Source organism: Bombus bifarius, unplaced genomic scaffold (genome assembly GCF_011952205.1).
Source record: "Bombus bifarius isolate JDL3187 unplaced genomic scaffold, Bbif_JDL3187 scf7180000010271, whole genome shotgun sequence".
NCBI classification, from domain to species: domain Eukaryota; kingdom Metazoa; phylum Arthropoda; class Insecta; order Hymenoptera; family Apidae; genus Bombus; species Bombus bifarius.
The window spans coordinates 4,481,913-4,506,417 of record NW_022885586.1 but is presented as its reverse complement, the minus strand read 5'-3'; the positions used below and the strand labels follow the sequence as shown (position 1 = coordinate 4,506,417).

The 24,505-nt window shown below is 41.7% G+C and overlaps 1 protein-coding gene across 5 annotated transcripts in view; it reads right to left on the bottom strand.

Annotated features, from left to right (window-relative positions):
- Nucleotides 1–220: 220 nt before the first annotated feature.
- Nucleotides 221–24,505, bottom strand: part of LOC117216634 (basement membrane-specific heparan sulfate proteoglycan core protein-like) — a 175,815-nt gene continuing 151,530 nt past the window's right edge. For 2 of the 5 annotated variants that reach the window (XM_033463512.1, XM_033463510.1), the window contains exons 4-8: nucleotides 11,828–12,038; nucleotides 9,303–9,362; nucleotides 6,362–6,512; nucleotides 5,493–5,653; nucleotides 221–584 (exon numbers count right to left, since the gene is read on the bottom strand). In XM_033463512.1, coding sequence (XP_033319403.1) covers nucleotides 484–584; nucleotides 5,493–5,653; nucleotides 6,362–6,512; nucleotides 9,303–9,362; nucleotides 11,828–12,038 — 684 coding nt within the window. In that variant the 3' untranslated portion in view covers nucleotides 221–483. The remainder of the gene's footprint in view (nucleotides 585–5,492; nucleotides 5,654–6,361; nucleotides 6,513–9,302; nucleotides 9,363–11,827; nucleotides 12,039–24,505) is intronic. The other 3 variants (XM_033463511.1, XM_033463513.1, XM_033463514.1) reach the window with 3 other exon arrangements.

Below are 24,505 nucleotides of genomic sequence, written 5' to 3'. Positions count from 1 at the left end.
CACACACGATACTTGCGAAGGAATCACGCGGCGACGTGGACCACGCGTGAATGGGTCAACGTCGACGGAAAATTGCTAGAGAAATAGACATAGGAATAGTTTATGTGGAATAAATTTACGGTAAAAACGTACGTGTGCAAAGTCGAGCTCCACTTCCGTGTCACTGTGTTTATCACACATGGCCAGATCCACTGCACTTTGTCCACGCCTAGGTCCTTTCTTTTGTTTTTTTCGTTGGAAAATCTCCGATGATCTCACGCGTTAACAACGCCAGTCACGTTGCTATTTAAAACGAAATCTCGCGTTCTTTCTTTCGTGCACAATGACCTCCGTATGCTTCCTAAAGGAGAACGCGGTTTTCTTCGTTCACGTTTTACCTTTTCAACGATTCCTGGTTTCGGTGATACATGTTTGTCTCGGTACACGAAACGAGCTCGATCAGACCGTGTGGCTTGGAAGTCGCACGATTCACAACGATACTGCTCACCTTAGCAGATTCGATATCACCAGGGTAAAGGTCGCTAATAAGATGGTCGGTGTAACGCCGCAACTTCCGCCGTGTTGCATCGCCGCAGGATGTTCGCCTGCAACAGAAAAACGTCTCGCGTTATTCTTCAATCGTCTTTCTATACACGTGTTTCACAGACTGCGGATGTTTATGCAAATTTATATTATTGTCGATATAATTAAAGGAAAGAAAGCTAACCAAAGATTTCTTTCGCTCGTTAAATATCGTAACGAGTATTTTATTTCATAATATTTTTGCGTCTCAGTATATAAAAAATACGTGCATTGTAGTTTTATACCTGCAATTTTTTCACAAATGCATAAACATCCACAATCTAATTGACAAACATTTTCCAAACACGACAGATAGCAAAGCAGGCGAAAGTTTCTTGCAGAAATCATAGAAATCTACGATATCGCGTTTTAAAACATTTTCCCCGTTTTTCACATGATTGTGCTCCGCAAGAAAATTATAATTTCATTAATTCATTGAGGGACAACGTTTTGCTTGTAATTTCTTTCCTCTTTAATCAATTCACATTATTGAATCCCAGTGAATTGATATCGTAGTTACCGGAGGAAATTCCAAGAATATTATGATTCGTTAAAATGCCAATAAAATTTCAAAATCTTTCATATAACACACATGATATATTCATAAAAGGATATTTCTACGGATATTTGTCAAATAATTTCGTGAGCAACCGTGGATTCGTCGTTGAATTCTTATCGGACTGCTTCAAATAAACGTTACTAAATTACTTTGCTGGAATCGTGCAACGGCTCACAGTTCCATTTCAATTAAGTAGTTTTTCACTGATAAACGTATCCCAGAGCTCAAATATTTCCGATTTAGTACGTTTCGAAATCAGCAACTTGTAATTTTCTCTTCCTCTAAAAATCAAATACACGTTGGTGGGTAGTACCTAAAATTTATCTGCAATTTTTTATCAAAAGCGAGAAACACGTTGATATGCAGCGATGTTCGATTTTCCAAACCGCAGCGCTGCTTCGAAGCGTGGAAAACACGTGCAGAGCGGCGAGTAAATATTAGCGGAGAATATTTCGAAGAGAAATGATTGAAATCGCTATATTTCTCAAATAAAACTATTCCTATCTGAGCGATCGAATTATTTAACAGCCAAGGTGCGTCCATGGAATTGAATAATTATGATGCCAGATGTAACCAGCCACGGAAGCAGCAGAAAGCACGAGGCCAACAGAAGCGACGAGGCAACGTTAATCACGAACTATCCCCTCGGTTCGGCTGCCCGATTTCCATATATACATTTCATATATCCAGACAAATGTTAACGGTGTATCGGCCGGGTGAGCGTTGCCGATGTATACGCAGCATCCGGTGGTAATAAAGATAATCACGACCGGTGCACGATGCCGGTGCACGCAGGTCTTGTTACGAATAGTCGTGTTCCTCTCGTGTTCCCAGCAAACGTGGCCTAACATCGTCGCGATTTACGACCGAATCGAAAATCTCATTCGGCCGATTTCGAAGGGCCACCATCGCCTGTGCCACGCTGTGCTAACGAAGCTGGCGTTTTCGTCGAAAAACGACATCGTTCGTCGTCCAGCTCTCGGCTTGGACCTCGTAATTGCGTTAATGCGCGGATAGTGCGCTCCTCTACGGATAATCCTCGCGGCTCTGCGCGCCGGTTTATCGCGAAATAATTGAAATTTGCGGTCAATTTTGCCGAGTAATCAGCTGCGTTTGAAATAACGTCGATGCTATATCCCTCGCTCGTACCGGCACGATTGTAAATTAATTATGCAGACGAACTGCGCCGCATTAATTTTCATCTGGCATACCAGCGCGAGGTGTTCACGTTTTACTCGGTCGCGAATCCGCACGGGGATTCCACGTCTCTACGACGATATTTGAAAGGGAGATTGATTCTGTTCGTGCTCCCTGGGTCGATTACAAAAATATGTTCAGTTGAAATACGTTAATAGGATCGTGTATGGCTAATCTTGACGTCATAATGCGGATCATATCGATTAGCATCTTATTGTCAGGTGAGCGAGTCGATCAATTATATGTGGTTTTTGGCTCGGTGTAATATAGGACTACTCTTTAGTATATATCTACTTTTCCATATATACTTTATATATGTATATTATATAATAATTTTATTGATATATAATTTTATATCACTCAGTAGTGGTTTAATAGAGAATAATAAAGAAAAACGAGGAGTAGAAACTGATAAATAGTCGTTTGACTGCAAAATAAGGTATGCCCACTGTTCAGACTATAACTGGACCTCGTTTTTTTACGAATTTATGGAAAATCTTACGCAAAAATCTCATAGAATTCGTGTGATATAAAAAATATAGAAAACGACGCACGTTAGAATGTTCGGTGGACGAAAAACATGTTTATCTATCTTTCGTTCTTCCAATCATATTGATAGAAGTATGAATTTCCGTAAAACATTCGCAGCCTAATTTTAACGCTGCTTAATTGCTCCTTATACACTTCGCCGCTGGTAATTTCGCTAAAATGGTGTGCAATTTAGGAGCCGTACAACAGGCGCGGAGAGTGAGTCGTCAAGTTGCGTGGCGTGACGTGTTCCAATCCCGGTACTTTCTACACGAATGCGTGGCTGGCGCGAGCCGCGCCTGATGATTGACAGACTGGATTGGTGAAGTTGCCGCGCAAGATATTGCATGTGTTATCGCGAATGTTGCCGGCTGACAATAGATCAAAACCAAGTGTACACGTGAGGGAGAGGCCGAGTACTTGCCGCGGCCCCCAATATACGAGCCTGTCAAACTTTATGACGAGGGATTTCGATGCTTGATGAATGAATATGTCTCGTCCCTTTTCCACCTAGCGCTTCCAGGAGCTCTCCTCTTGGCGCGAGCCATTCAAGTTGCATCTCACGATACTGGAGGACAGCCATTGTCGGCGAATTTGTCGAACAATCGCGGCGTAAAGGGACGGCGATACATCTTCGACGTCCAACCCGCCGGTGGGTGGACGAACATGGCCACGTTCCATGATTCTCAAAGTGTCAGACGAATAGTTCGATGGTTCCATCGCGTACTTTAGGGAAATAAAATTGATAGGGAGTTCGTGCTTTCTGTTGTGGACACGCGTGCAGCTGCTTTCCTATGGTATGCTGGGGGACCCTAGATTGATAAAGAATTTCCTTTAATATCTGTATTATATGAATTATATGACAAATTCGCGAATACACGCGGATATTTAGAAATATCTATTATGAATGTGTGTATTATGTGCGTTGTACGATATATTTTGAAATTTTATTAACATTTTTCTGAGGCTGATGGATTAATATGTAGGGAATTTTATATCAAAAACTTGCGACATAATTACGAACACGTATTAGCTAGTATTAATTTTATAACCTTACAGAACGGGAAAATAGTTTTTGATATTTTATTCCTACGTAAAGTTATTGGCATTACACAGCTATCTAGAATTAATATTCCATCTAAAAATTCCAAATGTATTATTTGGAAATGTTTTAATTGGAATGTATTATTCTTGATAATTCGGCGAACAAGTTACGAAGTAAATTGTATATAAAGTAAAATTTGCAGCTTGCGTAAACGGAAATTGCGTTGAAATGCATGTTCGAAACGATTAGAGGATCGTTACGGGTTTATGATAACATTTGGACTGTGTGACTTACGTAGATTTAAAATATGTTATTCGTTATAACATTTAGTGAACAAAGCGTTGCTATAAAGAGCCGGACTTGCATAAACAGCCACAGTCTAATAACAACGATTCATATCACACTGCAGATTGAATGTAAAAACTACACACAAGCACAAAAAGCAGATGACGTGGAAAATGATCCTGCAATTTGTCTATGCAGTATACAGATCTTTCCGAAATTTAGCCTTATTTCTTATTTCTCTCACTGTATTTTGCGCCAGTTTTCCAAACCTATGACGATTTCCAAATTTCATTTCCCTTTAACGAGAGCTAATGCTCGCTCGAAGGCAGAGATAGGATGTCAGAAGACGTTCCGCGATGCGTGTCGATTTAAGAAGCGAAGGAAATCGCGCGGGCGTTGAAATGCTCGCGATTTAACCTGGCAGCGGATGCTTGTCGATTTTTCCGCACGATTTCACCTTTTAAATGCGTTTGCTCGCGACGTTTATCGAAGGCCGTGTGCATGACGCAACAGAACGTTTGAAATGATGCCCGTATATCACTGGCAAAAAATAAGAGAAACACGCGCCTAAAAATGAACACGGCCGCGCATTGACGCGGCGTATTGAGGAAACTGCTATAGAGATTCAAAGCAAATAGCATAAAAATAAATCGACGAGGATAAAATTTCTCTGGATCCGGATAAAACGTGAATCAATAAACGGAGAGATATAGACGGATGGGTTTCGATTCTACGCTCAAGCTTCCTAGATGAAACGCGCCAAACGCTTTCACACCCATTCCTTTTCGAATCAATGTTCTAAGTCATCCATCACGTTTCATCACCCCTTGGATGTAATTCGCTTGATAATAATTAAATGAAACAATTGAAAGTACGTTGTAATAGCCGATGGATTATTATAATCGAAATTGCTGATAAATTGCTAATAAACTCTTTTGTGTCGTGCTGGAACATCGAAAGCGATGAATTTCTGGCCTCTCTGAAAATTGATACGAATAACGCGGTCAAATTCCGTTGGGATGGACGCGTTAACAAGTTGAAACGATATTTCGGGGGGGGAGGGGCGGTGAGGGTGAAAAAGAATCGTGACGAGGTTCTTTTAGCCAGGATAAGCGGCGTTACAAGAAGAGTGCGGATCAATATTAAGAAACTTGTGTGTCACGGCGCAGCTACGTCTAGGCGCAAGACTGATCGTCGCTCTCGAGTCCCGAAGAAATTAAGTTAAGCCATGACGGAGTAGGGGACGAAGGGAAAGGGAACTGGTGGGCCGGTCGGCGGGGGTCGAATGAGAGTTCAGGGAATAAAAAGGGCTCTTACCATTCAGCACGTGGACCATTACGCTGGCTGGATTCGCGTTGCTGGGAATGCAGGTGTAATTTCCGCTGTCGGTCAATCTGGCTTGTGTCACCAGAAGTCTGCTCGTCGTGCCGCTTTCCGTCTTCTCGGTCTCCAAGGAAACCCCGCCCCTGCGGTGAACGCTGAATTATCAAAGATACTTTGCTTCTATTCACCGCGCACACGTTCGCATTTACGTTTGTTAGAGGATGTTGGTGTATTTTCTAAGGGTCGTGACGGCCGCGTTACACCAACTTGGTATAACGCGAGCGTCGAGATGCACCGAGACGCGACGGTTGTCACGTTATCGTGTTTTGTCTCCGTGTTTCCAAAAGGAGAAACCGTTTGCCCCTTTGCCGGTGCTTGTTCGCCAGTTCTCTTCCGCTATTTTCCAAAAGTTCCGACTCGCGAGACAAAAGACCATTTTCCAGACCATTGCAGAAGCGAGAAAGTCGTTGAAAACAAAAGTTACCCGAATTAAGATCTCTTTCTGTGTGAGATCGAGTCTCGTACAGCTTTCTTGCTGAATCTGTTATGCGACCGATCCACCAAAGCGACAGAGATGTTCATGGTGGTCGAATATGGGCGATGGAGGGTGCACGTTTTCGATGCATCTCTGCTATAGGGTGCGTGGTAATAATCGTAACGTAGGTAATCGAACGGAAGCAAATAGATTCTCGCACCACTCCTCTACATATTCCATTTTGGCGGGAGTCGCGGGACAAAATAGAGAGGAGAGGAGAGAGAGAGAGAGAGAGAGAAAGAGAGAGATAGATAGAAATAGAGAGAGGTGCACGGGGAGTAAAGGCATTACGGAGAGAACTCGAGAACTTGATTCTCGTGGCTTGTACCTGGGACTGTCGAAATCCACCACAGCTCCTCCGTGATGCCACGAAACGCTGCTGGGCGGTGTACTTTGCACATTAACGGTGCACGTGAGGCTTATCGTGCTACCCTTCTTCACGTAGACTTCTTCCGGACCCAGGATTTTCGCCTGAGCGGCTGCAACACACATCGGAAATCGGCCACTTAAACATTCCGTCCTCGGTCCCGCTTAAATTTCGTTTATTCGTTCTCTTTTCTCAGGGATACTCGCGGATACATCGTGGTGTCTACTCTGTCTCATGAATCTTGCAGATTCCCTTTAAAGCGTGTCCCCCAAAGCGACATCGAAGTCAAAACACGACACGCGGTTACATATTTCAAAATTTACGGTGCACGTGCAGCCGCTGCGTTTCATTTCTCGCCTGTCGAGTGGAGAAGTTTTTATAATTGCGGATATTTGTCGGACGGTAACAGAGTTAGAAATAAAACGTCGAAACGTTAACGCCAGAACTATCAACTGTATATTTTGTTTCGTATTTTTGTAATAGGCGAAATTACGAAGGTTTCATTTGACAAAATTAATATCAACGCTTATTCAGGTAAAAACGTGATTATACGATAGCGAAGATATAATAAAATGAGGGATATGAAATTCTGTTTTTCTAACTCGTATGAAATAGATAGTATTCATTTCTAAATATCATTATTCATAGTATCATTATTCTGTGAAATGAAATATTCAGGAACTGTAATAAGTGTTCAAAGAATTTTAAGCAGAAATATATTCGAAATATATAAATGAAAAATAATTTCAATTAAATTGTCAGTAGTTCTTGCATCTGTTTATATGTTTGTCACTGTATACCTATTTACTTTTCTACCACTATTTCCATTGTAATTATCTATAGTATATTTGATATGTCTACTGCAGTATAATTGTAGCATAATATATTTGGCACGTTTAATACACCAGATAGTTCTAGTGTTAATGAGTAAACCGTGCGTCTATTTGTGGAAACGGAAAGTCGGCATTTCGAATTTCACGGGATTATCCCGAATCGTTCTGTAAATTGTACGTAATCGGGGGTGAATCATAAGATCCGGTATCAGCAAATTGTGGGCGAATGAACTTAAATTCGGCGTGTGTAATACCGTATGCAAATGCTTGCGGGCGAGTGTTCACCAAGTTGGTAGCCGTGCTCGTGTCTAACATTCGAAACGAATTTCGCGAAAGTTTTAATGGAACTTCGAAGTTGAGGTCGGTGAAAACAGAAAGGAAAAACCACAGCCGAAACTTACGTTGTTGCCGTGAATATTTTAATTGCTATGGAAGTAGAGAGATAGAGATAATCAGAGCAGACTAATTAGGCCTCGTGTGTTGTGCACGTAAAAGCGTTCATAAAATAGAAATTACTATTTATTAATACTACAGTTATGGTTTCTACGTAGCTTGACAAAAGGATCGGGACCATGCCAAATGCCACGTGAAACACCATTTCGTGCCATGATAAATGCACCAGAAAACCTTCCCATTTATATGCTTTTTGTCTCGATGCAATCGCATTCCTCGAAATGGGCCACGGTTTATCTCGAAACAAAAAATCTACTACCTTGGCCGATCGATAAAGTCAAAATAAATCACTCACCTCCACGGTACATTCTTCGTACAAAAGATAAAAAAGAATTACCCTAGAAAAAAATATATACCTTGGATGTTCCAATAATGATACAATCGAAGAAGGGAGAAGAAGAGTGGTTCAACGTGGAAGAATAGGTTGAAAATGTAGAATAATATTTTTTCGTACGAAGCTTTGTTTTCGGGAAATTCAATTTTTAATATCTTTGTTCGGCATTTATATGCCGGGACTTCCTCTGGCACTTGAAGAATTAAAAATGCAAATTAAGTTGGAGACTGTGTAATAATTTCATTCAGAAATCCACCATGGACAGTGTTTTAAATTACTTTTGTATTACGAAAATGAATTTGAGATTTCTTTCACATGAGTTGTTTCGAAATAGATTTTTCATTTAACAATGAACTCAATAATATAATAATGCAAATCATAATACAAGTTTGACAAAATATAAGTTGATATATAGTTCCATTCACAATGAAATAATAATGGCATCAGAAAAGCTAGAACAATTATAGCAACTGAATGGTCTTCCAAAACGTTACGTTACTCTAATACCGTTCTATCAGTTCTATAAAAATTAAGCAAAGAAACACAGCGCCACAAAAATGTTGCTAAAAAACAGTATCGGATAGAATAGTACGAGTATTGAAAGTCAATTTTTTCGAAAACAGATAGTCCTACGAAAAACGTATCATTTCATATAGTCGACTTATTCTTCGCAGAATATCACCTTCTTCCTATTAATATTCTAACTATTGGCACACTCCGTATGTATGCATCTACGGTAATTAAAGTCAAAACGCAACAAATTATCGAACATCAAAGCAGAAGCATGACGAAGTGCAACCTGAAGCAGCCACCCCAAGGCGGGTCGAGCACGTGCGATTATTATCCCTTTAACGTATCTCGTTGCATTACAAAGTTCACCAGACTGGATTATTCCGCGGGCACATAATTCCGAGGCAATTAGAAAACGCGTGTCGTCGCATATACGTGGCTGGATTCCAGGTCAGCAGGTGTGACGATCAGTGAAACGGATCCCCTTTTACTAGTTAATGTCAGCTCGACCAGCCCTCGTAAAACAAAACCATCCGGTACTGAGGGGGTTGAATTAATTAACATTAAACGGAAGGTGGACGTGCATGCACTGATAGAGCACGAGCCGGCATATACAGACATGCTGGCCACATGCACAGTGAACGGATTTTATATATATATAGATATGCAGAAGCAGCCATCCGGTGATCTACACACTGGTCGCAATAAAACGTCTATAGCAGCAAGTTCAACAGCTTGGAAAAGGAGTTCTGTTCTTGCGTGATTCTCTAACCTGAGTTGAACGTCCGATGAATGGCGTTCGGTGTGGTGGTGGCGGGGACAGGGGCACTTTCTGGAATGGGAGGACAGAAAAGATATCGAGTTAATCGATTTCGTCGAGAGAGATCTACCGTTTCGTGGGTGGCCCGGGGATTGAATTGCCACCGAAACCATCCTGATATAGGTTACGTTCGCTGTTCAACTGGTATATGTATATGTATATAGGTATATACAACACGTACGTATGCATAGCGCATCGTTGTTCATTCATGGCGTTCGTGGCCCCTTTTCTTGTCCTCAGTAACGGCCCGTCGTTTTCTTCTATCGTGATAACAGCTTCGCAGCTCCTTTACCGGCTATGTGAATTTATCTTTCCTGTACTAGTTTTCACGGCGAGTAAAGTTTGTTTCTCGGTGAATAATTTGACGTTGAACTAATTAAAAGAGAATCTTAAATATTTTTCCTTCTGGCCGTTTAACCCATTACCACGTATTTATCATAATATTATAAGTTCGTCAACTCTTTTACATTTCATAAAATCGTGAAAATCTAGCTGGAAGAAATAAACGGCGAAAGAAATATTAAACGAATGCTTAATGGAATTCCCATTCGTACTCAGGATATTAGAGAATAGAATTCGATAATAAAAATTGATTGAAAACGATCGCGAATGAAACGATGCGTTAAAGCAACCTAGGTCCCTAGTGGTTTAAATAATATGAATAAAATTTTTAATATTCAGGGAGTATGTAATTCTAGTAAATTAACTGCAACATCGTCGATTTTCATTGGAAAAATCGATGCCCGCCAACTGACGAGCAATTACTGTTATGCACGCACGTATGCTGTCTCGTGATAGAGACAGATACACGCAGGAGCCACGAACATAATTAATGAACAGCGTTGCTCGTGCACGCACACTCTTCGGAATCACGTGAATCAGTTTACGTGGCAATACTCAAAGAAGCTATCTAATTAAACTGTTACCTGGAAATTCTCGATCCACACTGACGATCGAGAGTCAATGGTTCGCGAAAAACTTCGAAACATCGTCCAATTATATTTATGAAAATAATGTAATCAGTAAGTCAGTCGATATTAAATTATCGTCATATAAAATTGGATAGCTCTTTCATCGGATTATTTGCATTTAATTTACGTATAAACATTGTACATTGTTATTCATCACAAATCATCAGTAGCGCGATTAATTGCGATAAAGCGTGATGATTAACTTTCGTAAACGTGTAAAGTACTAAATAATTGATGCTCGTTAACGCGTAATAGTGCACTACACAGATAACCCGTGGAACATAAAAAGGAGTCGAGTAATTGTAACTCGATAAAGTAACGTAATTACGTGGAACTTCGATACAAGTGCTAATTGATAACGAAAATCGATAATTAAACGGAACAAACACGCAGATGAAAACAGGGACAAAAATACGCGAAAAATAAATTATGCAAACGTGAACAACGTGTCAGCATTCCTTGGTAACGTTCCATCGATCACGGTTATTTGTCCACAGACACTAATTAAACTACAGAATTTTATGCATTTGTGAGAAATTTAAAGATACGAAAATCCATAAAACGCGTCTGACGCATACTTTTATGAGACAAACATGAAGGCAATAAATGAGGAGGAAAGATACTCGAAAAATAGATTACGCGAACGTGCTAACATCGTTTGATATTGATCAATTGATCTTATAGCGGTGACTCGAACATACTTAATAACGCGAACAAGCACGATGCTCGATAATTCACAAGGACTTTTAATTGACGCCGTAACGTCAACCGCTGTTTGTAATCTAAAGTGTTGTCGTAGCGGCGTGGTTGCAACCTGCGCTCGACGTTGACAGCACCATCAATTAGGCGAATTAATTGCACAACAGAAGTACTGGGAGATGAAATCGACGGCTAGTAGGGCACGTTTATCAGAATATCCCGTCAGATACAAAATACGAACGAAGGGGTTGGATCGAACGTGTGAGAAAAAGAAATGTGAAATGGGGGGTGCCGACCTCTTTAAAATGTTAACGTTTCACGGTAACAGGCATGCAAGCGGAAAGCTTCAGTCCCTTTTCTCATGCTGGTGCGTAGTCAAGGTACCGGAAGTGTCTTTCCTGATCGACCAGGTGGTAGACACGTACGCAAACATTAAGAAATAATCTCTGTTTCATCTAGACTCTATTACGAAGTAGTCGAATATTTACAGCGGTATAGAGGTTTTGTTTCGTCAATGGAATGACCAATCCTTTCGCGTAACTTTTTTACGAATACTTTCTACCGATCTATTGGAAGAAAATCTATTGCGAGATTAATATTTTATATGACATGAACGAAAACACAAGCAAAAAGGAAGATTATTTCTAATGGTAAAAATTCTAGACAAAATTCTTCTCAATTCTACATAGTCGATATTCCATCTCTACTCAGTAACCACTTGAATATCGAACTGAAATTTTCTTGAAACGTGTCAAGTACGCGAAAGGATTAATCGTAAGGATAATGTTAACATAACTGCAGTTTTACCTTCGACTCTCAACACGAAGGCTAAATTCAATTTGGGCTCGGTGTTAACCTGGCATTCGTAAACCCCAGCGTCACGTTGCTGAACGTAATCGATCTTCAACGTCCATTCGTCAGATGCTTCGGGATGCTTCACGGAGAATCTTTCGTCCCCCGTGTACGCATAGATGGACGACGTGAGTATGTGTAAATCTCTTTTACGTATCCAAGACACCTGAAAACAAAATAGCGTTGGTTGAGCATCATTGAAATTTCAACAAAAGTTTTAGGACCGTCGACGTTACTCGTTTCCAACATCGTTCTCGTCTCGACGTTTCAAAGGTATTCTCTCTCATCAGGTCGGAGAAAGCTTCTTCTCGTTTCCACGAAAAGATTTGCTGCACGCTTGATCCGATTCGATCGACCTAGTTTTCACGAATCACTGTAATTTGTCCTCAGCTAGATCAGTGGATCCAGAGGTTCTTCTAATTGCGTAATTTTATCGTTAGCGATTGGTTCCATTGAAAGTAGTTCCAAGGAAAAGAATGTTAATTTCTCATAAAATTGTCCATTATTGACGATCGATCGATAGGTAACTAATTTTGCAATGGTAGGTCGAAATAACAAGAATGTCGATGAAGTGGACGTAACATTTAACAGATTTATATAATACATTTGTTAAATCTATTAGCAGCTGTGTAATAAAATTTCTATTGATCTGACAGAGCAGTCTCTGACGTTTCAAAGTATAATAATACAACTACTTTGTAAGGTGTAACATATATTTTTCTTTAGTTCAAGTCAAACCACAGACGAGCCACTATAAGTATATTTAATAACACATATTTAATACAAATCTAAAATTCGAAATTAAAAAGAATATTGAATTTCCTCTTTCTCGTGTTTTTTTTTTTTTTTTTTTTTTTAATAAGAGATTTCAAATATATTCGAAATTATTTAAAAAATCATATTCACGCTGATCGTAACTCAGGCACATAAAACCAGATAAATTATACAAACTCGCTCTATCAAACGGGTAATCTGATATATGACTTGCAATATTCAAAAATATTCATCGGCGATTATATCGTAATCGAAATTGAAGATTTTATCAGCGGCATATTTGAACATGTTATCGGCGAATAATTGGCTGCGTTAACGACCGCAATGAATCGATAGAGACGTTCGACAAATTTAATAAAGTGGTCCTGATAATTCAGCCGGGTATGATCGCGGTTGAAAAATACCCGAAATTTCCCGAGCTTTATCCGCTTATCGACATTTATGGCTGATCGTTAAATGTCTCCCGTAGACCGTCCGACAATTACACAAGTACGTGACGGTCGTACGACGGCCGTTCCTGCGCCAAAAGTCACCCCTCTATGGGTTACCCCTCTTTGGAAAGCGTCGCGCGCTTATGGATGCCGGTACTTCTAACCCCAACGACGGGGCTCGTTAAACGTATGTTCACCGGGAAGAAGATCTTCTCACCCTCGTTAATTATTCTCCACTGCATCCTTCTGCGACATACAGAGAGACACAGTGAATGGAACGGAAGGGTAGTCCCACACCGGGAGCTGAAGAGAAGAAGGGGGTTGAAAACGCAATCCTTCTCTGTCAAGAACGAAGACGTCGAAACGTTTGGATCCCGCGAGAAGTTTTCGACATCAGACAGTTCGATAAGGATTCCTCGTTTCGCTTTACGACCTTCCAACCCCCACATAGTACCGACCACTTTCGCGAGATTAATCGGAATATCACGTATTTTGATATCGCCGATGTTTATCACGCGCCGTAACCACGACGAATATTTTCTAGACAACCGCGTTAAAATTCGATGCGGAAATTAAACGACGTTAGCACGTCGTTCGGAATAATTCCGTTTCCGATCGAATCCGCGAAAATAATCCGTTCTCCCGCGAGATTTGAATTTGCGGGGTGAAATTTTTTTTCCCTATGCAGAAAATTCCTCTCCGCCGTGGAACTCGCGTTATTTTGATACGAATTGAGGCCGCGTTTCACGCCAGAGATGTTCCGCGAATTTATTCTGCGAATTCGAGCACCCGTAACGAGCGATATGGAAAGAGGCGGAGAAACACACAGGAGAGATAGAAAACGAGAGGACCGAGGGACGTTGCAGAGAGATATAGAAGGGAAAACGCACGACAGAGACGAAGAAGGATCTTTTAAATATAAATTTCGTGCACGAGCATTCTTTATCGTCGCGTAATCTTTTCTACGAAAGAGAAGAGGAATAGGCCAGTTATCATCTCGCGCCTTTTACATCTAGCGGACTAGCTCCACCGGGGAAAATTAAATATCTTCCAGCCCTTACGTCAGCCATTGCCCCACGGGGTCGAATATCTTCGTAAGTCAGCCACGGACATCTTATAGTTTCGAACTCGCCTCTCGGCGCTGAGATTACACGGTGGAGAACAAGGATGTTACGTGCTCTACGTGTTATCGCGGAATTTTATCCCTATTAAAGTACAACGAGGCGAGAAATCTGCGAATAGAAGGAACGTGCTTTCTGGGTGGCGGCGCTGTGCTTCAAACATTCCGCTTACGTGGCAGCGTTTTAATTACAGGAATATTTTTCTAGCGGGGAAGACGGCGGACTGAATACAAAAATCTTCGCGCCCGGTAAACATAAATATCGTTTGAGTTTTATGGGGAAATGTAATGCAAATTCCACTGCACGTGAAGTTTCTTTGCTCCCCAAGTTGGAATTACAGTTTGCCATAGTTCGGTTAGCACGGATCTGATCACGAATCAACGATCCCTTTAACGTTCTTTGAATCTCATTCAAAGTAGTTCAAACTAATTTTTCTTTTTCTCTTGTAATAAATCTCTATACTCTCGTGAAAATTGTTCCGACAAAGATTTAAGTCTCTGTTGAAGGATCAAGCTTGAAACAACGGCGTTTCTTCGCTGAGATTCGACTACGAGAAATTACCGACGAACAAAGAGCGCCATCTATACTAGCTGCAGGTTAGTGCTTGGCAATAAACGTGCCTTGTTTAAGAAGGAACTACCAAAGAAGATGAAGAAGAGAGTTACCTGCTCCCCGCGAGGTTTCCTTTCCTTTTGTACGCTATCTATGGTTAAGAGAAAGCAGATAAAGAAGCGATAGTGGTTGTTTGGAACAGATGCTCGTGATACTCGCTACGTAAAACATCTCGGAGCGCAATTTGCCGGGTGGTAACCAGCGTAAGACTTTCAGTGGCTTTGCCCTTTCAAAGTCAGAAGGACTTGCCATTTTCTGCTTAGGCCAACCCGAAAGCGTCCTGGAAAGTGGCCTGGGAAGGCGACCCTTTGAATCGCTACGTGCACCTCCAACTGCGATCTTCATCTCCTATTAATCCGGCAACGTTATTCGTTTCAAGATTCTCCGGAGATTCCGGTGCTCTTGAATCAAACAAGCTTTCGAAAGAAAGAGAGGAGGAATAGGAAAAAAGGAAAACAGAAACGCCTTAACATCGGATAAAGGGCACGTAGCAGTTTAACACAGCGAAATAGTGGGAGGTAAGGGTAGAAGACGTGGAAAAAGAAGAAATGTAGAGCGCAGCTGGGAGTCGAACGAATTTTCCCGGGGATACGAAGAATTTCCTCGAGGCAGGGAATATTTCCTGTTCGTGTCTCCCTTTCGTGGCGCAGCGTGTCTCAACCCCTCGCGGGGGTGCCGCAACGTACGTGCAGGCATTTTCTAAACGGCGTCGACGCAACGACTGTTGCGGCCTCGACACGCAGGCAAGTCGTGTCGCGATTCCGTGCGGAGGGTTGCGAGCGACGAAGCGTCCCAACCGTTGACGAAGAAAATGGAGAAGCCTCCGATCCGCCCCGTGGAACGATGATTTTCTCAACCATTCGAGGTAATTTCTCAGGATAAAAGGTCTACCAGGCAAGGTACATTTAAGACGACGCGGCGACATAGAGGGTTGGAGAGTGCAACGGTGGAAATGGAAGGGGTGGAAATGATGGGAACCGTTCGTCGTTGGTAAACTCGATTTACAAACGCCTGCGATGTGGGTTTTCCACTTGTACTTATCTAGGCGCCATCGTCTTATTTTCGCGCTTTTCTTATTTCGCCTCTTTCGCAGGCTTTCGCAAGATCCACGGGCGCAGTCGAGCGTGTCAATCAGTTTAAGGGAGGCAGATCGGTTTGCCTCAATTTTATTTCGTACATTCTGCGAGGCAGATGCGCGACAAACATTGACTGACGGCCGGGGATAAAAGTACGACAGCGCTGAGACGCTGGGAAATGGAACGATGTTGAGGTGTTAGTCGCGCGAGAACGTTGCAAGTCGTTTGTTGCGAGCGAAGCTTTGAAGTGAAACTGTAACAGCATTAAATGAAACCTTTGATCCGTTCGAACGCGGTGATACGGGGATCATGACATGAAAATCGTACTTCGCGAATCCTGTGAAACAAAGTGGTGAGAAGATCAAACGATGGAAACGTTGGTAACAAATTATTCCTCGACGCTGGAAACGCCAATCATCCTATGGGTTCTGGCCGATCATTTTATCGTAAGCTGGTTGGTACACAGCCCGATAGAAATTAGAGATACCAATTAGCAGGTGGTATCAATTTAATGGCCACCCTCGCTGTCGTTCGTCATCGTCGTTGCAGCGAACTGCGTTCGACGTGGGTGTTGCTCGTTGATTATCGTCACCGTCGTTATCGTTGTCATTACTTGAATATCCCATCGATTGCAGCTTCTCTCTGTTCCACTATCCAGGCTATTATATGTCCTGTATCTGTGCCGCTCATCTTCTCGCTCGCATGGTCGTTCATTACCTGCCCATCCGTACTCGCTACGCTGTTAACGGCGAAATCGAGGCTTAACATTTATAATGCCACGTATATACAGTGTCCGCCATAAGTATCAGGATATCTAGCGCGTTTAGACGATATGAGATATTTTCGGTTCACGATGAATACTTTTCATTTACCAGTTATTACATAATTGTGCAAGGAGTGGTTCTCGATAGCTTTTCAGACAATGAAATTATAATTTTTAACGCGTTTCTCATATGTCCGTATGCTGTTTGTCAATAAACACCAAGTACAAATACAAGCCATACTGAATGAAGACAGACACAAGTATAAACAAAAAAGTTCAAATACATCTTCGTTAATTGCATACGCAAAATAATTCCGCTGGAGTTAATGTGATTAAATGTATTATTATTTAAAACAATAGTTTCCGTATGCAAAGTATCTTTTCATTTTGATGATAACATCGTTGACTCGCTGGAACAGTGACGTGAGAAACGATTTTGTCAATGAACTATTTCCTAAGATAAGAGTGTCGTTACTTCACCTAACAAAATTATACCTATTACTTCGCAAGAAGAATAGAACTGCGATATCGTCGAAATAAAGAAAAGTCTTCGAATCTTTAAATTGTTAAAAAGCACAGATTTCCTCACTGCATCAAGTAAATCAGATTTCTGACTATCCAATCAGGTTACTGGAATTTCCTCCGATAAAAACAGATGTAATTCACATCTTGAAGTATCGGGTGTTCCTAATGAAATAATAGCGAATGCAGAAGCGTCGAGGAAATTGCGCTGTTCGCACCCCCGATGAGATGAAACGAGACTAATGCCTGGTAATTGGGCGAACTTCAGGAACGCCAACCTGAAACGTTCACGAGAAAGGCCGGGGAGGGGGGCGGGTAGTTAGACATGGCAAGAGTCCAAATTTCGCCTACTCTCGTGCAAAAGTCTGAACGAAAACGTTAGAAAGGGAGACAGAAATAAAGAACTTGGAAAGAAACAAAAAGGACAGAAGCAAAAATAAAATGAGAAAGAAGCGAAAGACTGGAAGCTCTTTCGAACAAACTTCTGCCCTCGTTCTCGTGTAAATTCGTCGTGCCACGATTTTACTTCACCTTCGTCGGCGACCAAGTTCCAATGAGAAGCTCGAAGAAAAATGAGAACAGGATGTAACGAAAAGAAGTCAGGCGAAAAAAAAACAAGAGAAGGTAAACGCGAGAGAAGCTTTTACCAGTGAACGATCGAACCGATGGACTAATTAGTATCGGAGCTGCGCAGTTTCCTCGCAGCCTAACGCGCGGGCTACACCCTCCAAAAGCTTCCACCAGTAGCTCGACTAGAAGGTACGACTAGGTGCTGTCTTGGGGATAGTTCCCCGTTAATGAGCTCCTGGTAACGACGTCTTTTTCCTCCGTGCCCATATATCCTGGAGAGATCTCGTTCTAGCCTCCAACCCGGTGCATTCTCTCGCGCCTTTACAACCCTCGTTGCACTCGATCATCCCTCCCATTTTCACCTTTATCATTCAACTATTCTGAGAGTCGGCCAAATATTCGCGATCCTCTGTATTCGACGTTCGTTGCACCACGCCACGGAATCGTCGCGACGGAATAATACCGTTCCCAAACTTTTAAATTATACATAGGAGCACTTCGCACGTCTCGTGCTTTCGATATAGAAACGGAATTCGGGGATTTCCAATGGGCATAACGGCTATGAATTTAATCGAATGCGTTCTCTCGACAAATTGAAATTTACACAAACGACGCTAGTTTGTCACTTTGTATTTATTATTTGCTTTCTGTTTTCAAGGAACTCTTTAAATTTACGTTTTCGTAGATATGTTTAACCTCTTCCTTCGAATTCCTTTATAATTCTTCATAATTCTTCAAAGGGTGAATTTTTTCGAATCGAAATTTTCCTAAACAACCCTACTCTGTTGCATTGTTCTTCTTTACAATTCATTTTATACAGCGGCGAGTCTTCTTAAATCTAAATGCTTATACGCATTACTCTATTTTATTATATATGTAGATATATATATTTATCTATTTTGTTATATAATTATTTTACGATTTTTTACAATTTTTTCACAGCATGAATCTCCTTCAATCGAAATTTTCGTAAATTTCGTCAGTCTGCTACACTGAGTTTTTTAACGATATTTTCACCGAAGGTGTGAATTACTTCGCCCTTCAAATTGCTATTCCTAATGGTCTCGCCAATCGTGTACAATGTCTTCATTAAGGGATCTTCAAAGTTCGCCGATAGATTCTAAGAAAAGCTCGCCACTAAGGGCAGGTTCTTTATCACAACTTTCGCGGAAAGTTCGCGGCTCGTTTCCCTTAAAATTCGCCTCGCGCGGTCCATGGCGCAGCTCGTACCAAGGTGCGCTTCATAAATCCTGCTCGGCTATTGCGTGCACCAGCCAGTGGCCAATAAACGGTACGTGCAAGCTGGCATGAATCACAGTCGCCTCGGTTGAAAAAGAGGGTGCAGGCCAAAGGGGTAGATCGGCAAAGGACGAGCGTGAGGTGAAAAGGGCTGGCGTTGTCCGCTTGTCAATATCGAAAATTAGAAATTCGAAGCAGGTCTCTCACATGCGTGTCTATGTATCTGTACGGCGAGACGTGTGTATGTAGACATTTTGCTCGGTGACAGAGGGGTTGGCGCACGTGAATAGACGTGGCTAGGTGGACGCGTAACCTCGACCATTGCTTGTAAATGCAGGCACCGAAAACACTCCGTGATCTCGCTACGTTCGCACACCCTCCCGTAGCGCATAAATCAAACAATATCGATCACCTGTTTACTTTGCCGTCTCCGCAGCGGCGTTTGCTATTACTATGTCGCCACGGAGCAATATATCGGTGGAATGGGCATACCTCCGTGTGCTTTTCATTCTGTCACCGGTCGCGTATTTTCGGCAAAATTCCGTAGATATGGCGATTTACGAATGCCTCTCTCTCTCTGTCTGTCTGTCTCTCTCTCTCTCTCTCTCTGCCTGTCCCTTTCTCGGTGTATATACTTCGATGTATCGTGTATTCGCTTTCTGTGGACGATGCAACGTCGGAAATTCAACAGGACCGAAGCATTCCGGGCAAGAAACGAGATTAGCCGACTAATGGATTTCGAGCGGTTAATTCGATGGTTGAAAGTAAATTCGAGGGAATGGATTTTGTGGCAAGTCCATGGCAAACTACCGACTCTGAAGTTAAGGATAATTTCTGTACAAATAAATGTGAACAGAGAGTCAAATCGCGCTGTTCTTGATTAATTTCGATCGCAGAGGCTTTTTCCTACATCTAGTGGCTTTCCTCGATTTCCGATCGATAGAAACTAAGTTTGACCAATCACAAAACACCGGTAAAATTTCTAAAAAGTTAACGGAAAACGGCGGAACTCACTCGCGAATGGAAATCGTTTGAAAGGTATCAAGTATCCAAGTCTCTGTGCTGTGTTTTTTTTCGGCCCTCTAGGTTGGATTTTTGATCGTTCCCTTCTTTTCATCCCTCTCTCTGCCTTTTTCTCTCCCGCGGTTCGGTTTTGATGCCGGTTTGATTGGAAAACGTTCATACTCATTTGTTGCGCCACGGTCAGCCGGAGAATACACATACGTCACGTGTACACGTGTTATTATCCTGTAAAGCTCACTTTTATGGACGTGCTTTTATCAACAGTACGGACATCTGTTCTGCTATCGATATCGCTTGGGTGCTGGCCTAAAATTAATGGTTGTTCCAGACAGGAAACAAGCCGTCGCCATTAAAAGTATCGCGCTCGGTTTAATCGACAGTCCTGAGCGTAAATTGACTGATGCGATCGAAGCGAACGCGTAGAGTGCAGCTACCAACGAGAGAAACAGAGACAGAGACAAAGACAAAGACAGAGAGAGTGTTACGATCCTCCCAGTGTTGCCTTCCGTCTCGATATTTTGGCAGTTGGATACGTCTCGTTGCTTTTCGAAAAATAAAAGAACTGGCTAACGAATGGACTCGACCCATTCCGGTCCAATAGCCGAAATTCCACTATCCACACGATAGGGAACGTTGTTCGATAATTCAATGGTTGGTGTTCGCATAAACGTTAATAAGTAACGTGATGGACGGTGTTACGTAAATTAGATAGGACACGTTGATCTCTGCTGCATTATCCGGACGTCAAATTCGATGTAATTTGCTTGTAATCTGGCAGATAGATCGCGGCTGAATCGGAGATACGTTCAACAGCTATTTCGAATAATTTATCTGTCGTTTGTCCTTCTATCCACTGCTGGTTCTCGATTTGTTGGATCTATAGGTTGGACAAGTTTCGAAGAAAGCTTCACCAGACAACGATTATGCCAGGATAATGTCGATATTCGGGAAGCGTGAAACAACGAGGTCAAGAAGGGAACGTTACTCTTCATTCTGAATGAAAAATCGTCCTATTTCGTCTTCCGCAGCCTGGAATGGCGAGCAAGTGCAATTCGCGTAAGACCCCTGTATAACCAATGTTTTCCCCGTGTGAAAATAGTATTCGCGTACGGTAGAAATTTATTCCTATTTCTGAGAGCGGACTGGCGTCTCTTGCAATTACTTTCTTCGAGAACATTTTTCTCGCGTGAACGTTAAAGCTCTTTCCTATGCGCTTAGTACTTTCAACTCGCTTCTTCGTCGGGTCTTATGTTTTCGAAACGCTAATCTAATCTTGTTTCGCTATACTGTTTTTCCACACTATCCTATAATTCAAGTTACTATGGTTTATCCTATATATGTGTATGTGTGTATATGCATACGTACTCAATTAAAAACTTCATGGCCGAGTATAGTTTTATCGATGTCCTATAACAGGCAGCTATGAGCTGCTGCAATTAAGAGTTGTGTAAGGTTATAGTCTAAAGTTCGCTTTGAAACATCACGTTTCGTATCGTGATTTTAATTAAAGTAATAGTGTCATTTGTTTAAAGTTATTGATAAAGTCGGTCTGGCATTACTTCGGCAATTAGCATTTGTACTTCGCTTTTAATTAATTGGCTTCCACCGTCTGTGTTTTCTAGTTTTTCAAATGTTTCCGACAAAAGAGGCGAAAATATAGAGAATATAGATCTCTTCTTCGTAATTAGACTAACCGATGTAAAGTTTAATGAATCATAAATTACCAGTGCCAATATATTCTCTTATATAATAGGAACAATTTTCTATCAAGTAAATAAAGTTTTATAAATTACAAGTACTGTGATCATCTTATTTCATCATATTATAAGATTATAAAAAAAACTCCTTTGTCATTTGCAACCAGTATCTTTTCAAGCCACTAACATTATTAATTAATAAATTACCGTGTATACAATGTAGACGATTCTCTTCCAAAAGACTGTGAATACTATTAAATTAATTGAATTATTTTTCTTATGGTTTCGAAAAAGTATTTTAGTACATTCTCCTACATGACTTAAAAAGAAGCAACCGCTCATCCTGAATCGGTCCATCGTGTTTTCTCGACATTGGCGAAGGACAAAGAACGGATAGAAGCGATTCGTTCAAAAGGGAAACGTGTGCACGGATCGGTCGCAAGAAAAGCTGTTCGCCGTAGTCGTAAATTTTCCCGAGCGAAAGATCACGCTGAAACTCGCGGTCTTCCCTAGGACATCGAAATAATTTGAAAGACAGCACACGACTGTCGCTTACGTAAGCTCCGCTTGTCGGATCGAAGGGGTGGCTTCGTGGTGTCGACTCAGCCTCGCTGTCGTTTTTCCACGGCCTTATCCAGCAACGTCTGCAATCCAACCTTCTCTCGTCGACTTTCATCGGCGTAGCTTCTTTCGCGCGAAAGGAAAAGTTAAATTTGCATTCGTAGCGTCGTCTGACGAGTACGGCCCTTTTCTGCTTTCCACTTTTTCGATATTCCTACGCTTCCTCTTTCTCCCTTGCGTTTCTTCGTGTCCCTCTTCCCTCTTCCTCGCCTTTAAAGCACGGCCCTTTTTTCTCGATCATCACGGAGTGTCTACTACGACTTCTTCGACGTCTATCGCTTTCGAATTCAGATTTATTCACAATATAAATTTATAAAGTCGTCGCGTGGGTCGGAACAGAAACTCGACATTGGTCGAGCGTTCTGCCCTCGAACGCAGCCACGGCTCCTTTGAAATTTCCTTTTCGTTCGACAAATCTCGCGATGCGTTTGCACCTCCACGCTTCTCCGTTATTCGATTCCTTCGGGAACACCAGCCACTTTCATGCACTCGTGTTGATGTTAATGTTAAGCAACGCTAAAGCGCCAACTCGACGCGGGCTTTGCGGGCTGCATAAATGTTGAGGTTGCGGATCTATCTGGATCTAGTCACTGTAGTAGTGGATACGTATAGATAAGGCGTATTCTCTATCGTGAGATACATACGTGTGCTGGATACAAGCGCGAATCAGAAGGAAATCGCGACTATGAATATACCAGAGGAAAAGGAAGAAAATACTTCGTTTCAAGATTCATAGGAATTTTTTGTTTCTTTGTCGATGCTGTTTTGAATATAAAGCACTACGAAGAATACTCGTAGTGTCAAGTGTGCATTCGTACTACTCGGAGCCTGTTGCTATCATTTTTCTCATACATGCAACTCGTCTTCTGGCAGCATCGATTCTGCAAATCTTTTTCTTTCGTTTTCGTTGCATCACTTTCGCTTTCCATCGGTAATCGATCAATCATCCGTGTGTCGAAGCGGACGAAAGGCCGGGCAAATGGAAAATGGAAAAGTTATGTTCGACGCGTGTACAGTCCCCGGTTATGGAAATGCGTCATCGTGTTCGTGAATATTTAGCGTATTGAAAATTCAATTTCGCCGCCGCCCCATTCTCCCAAACAACTGTCTTCTAACCTACTCTAAACATTGTTAACCCCCTTTAACGTTGTCACGGTACGTGTACGTAGTTACACACGTCACACTGCTATTTACTGACAGCGAATATTAGTAAATGGCTCTTATCGTATCGATCGTTATACATCAATTAATACGTGTCGGTCCAATCAACTCGCCGTACGTCTATCAATTAGCACAATCTTGGGTAAATGTTGTCTGTAAAGTGAACTTGCAAGTCACAGTTTGAGAGAAACCACACAAATGTAGACTATGGTCGTGTATACATTTACCACTTGAAGTTTAGCAGTAGGACGTGATCGAACTATGAAGATGAGAAAGAAAGTTCAAAAAAGAAAGTTTAAAAAAAGGAAGCAAGAAATACGAGAAACATCAGCATTTTACAAAATATACAAAATATCCAAATAGAGTACTACTACAACGAATCTCCCCTGAGCTTGCATTTCTCTAGTTTCATTAAAAAAGATATAGATATACGTGAACAATCGCAGCTTATTTATAACAATAGTCAAAGTAAACGATCGATAGTCGACGAAATAAATTACAGGCCGTTGGTTAGCGAGGCGGATGAAGATCAGAGTCTCGTTACGGATATTTTACGCGGCAAACAAGCCACCGCAGGCTGGCTCCCGCAAAATGAAACTATTCGCATAAGTGGGACAGACGTTTACACGCGTTTGTTCGATGTAATTAATGGTCGCATAGTTCGTGTAAAATAAACTATGAGGCCGATGAATACAGACGACCAGTCAGCGCTGGTTCAAAGATACCCAGGTTATTTCATTAATCGTGAATTTAGCGCCGAACACCGGAACGTAACCAAGCTGGAAATCGAATCGACTAAATGGAATTGCCGTGAACGTTCTCTCTTGCCTCTAATAAGCGTGACACGCTACTCTTTTTCGATCCTCTGTAGTCATCGTCGTTCACTTTGGACTCGTTTACAACAGCGTGCAACGCGCGTGTATTCTACGTGACTGGATTTATTTATTCTAACGAAGATTACGCGCGGTCTAGCGCGGCACGTGATTGATCGCACGACTTTACGGTAGTTTATTTTCCCGTTTT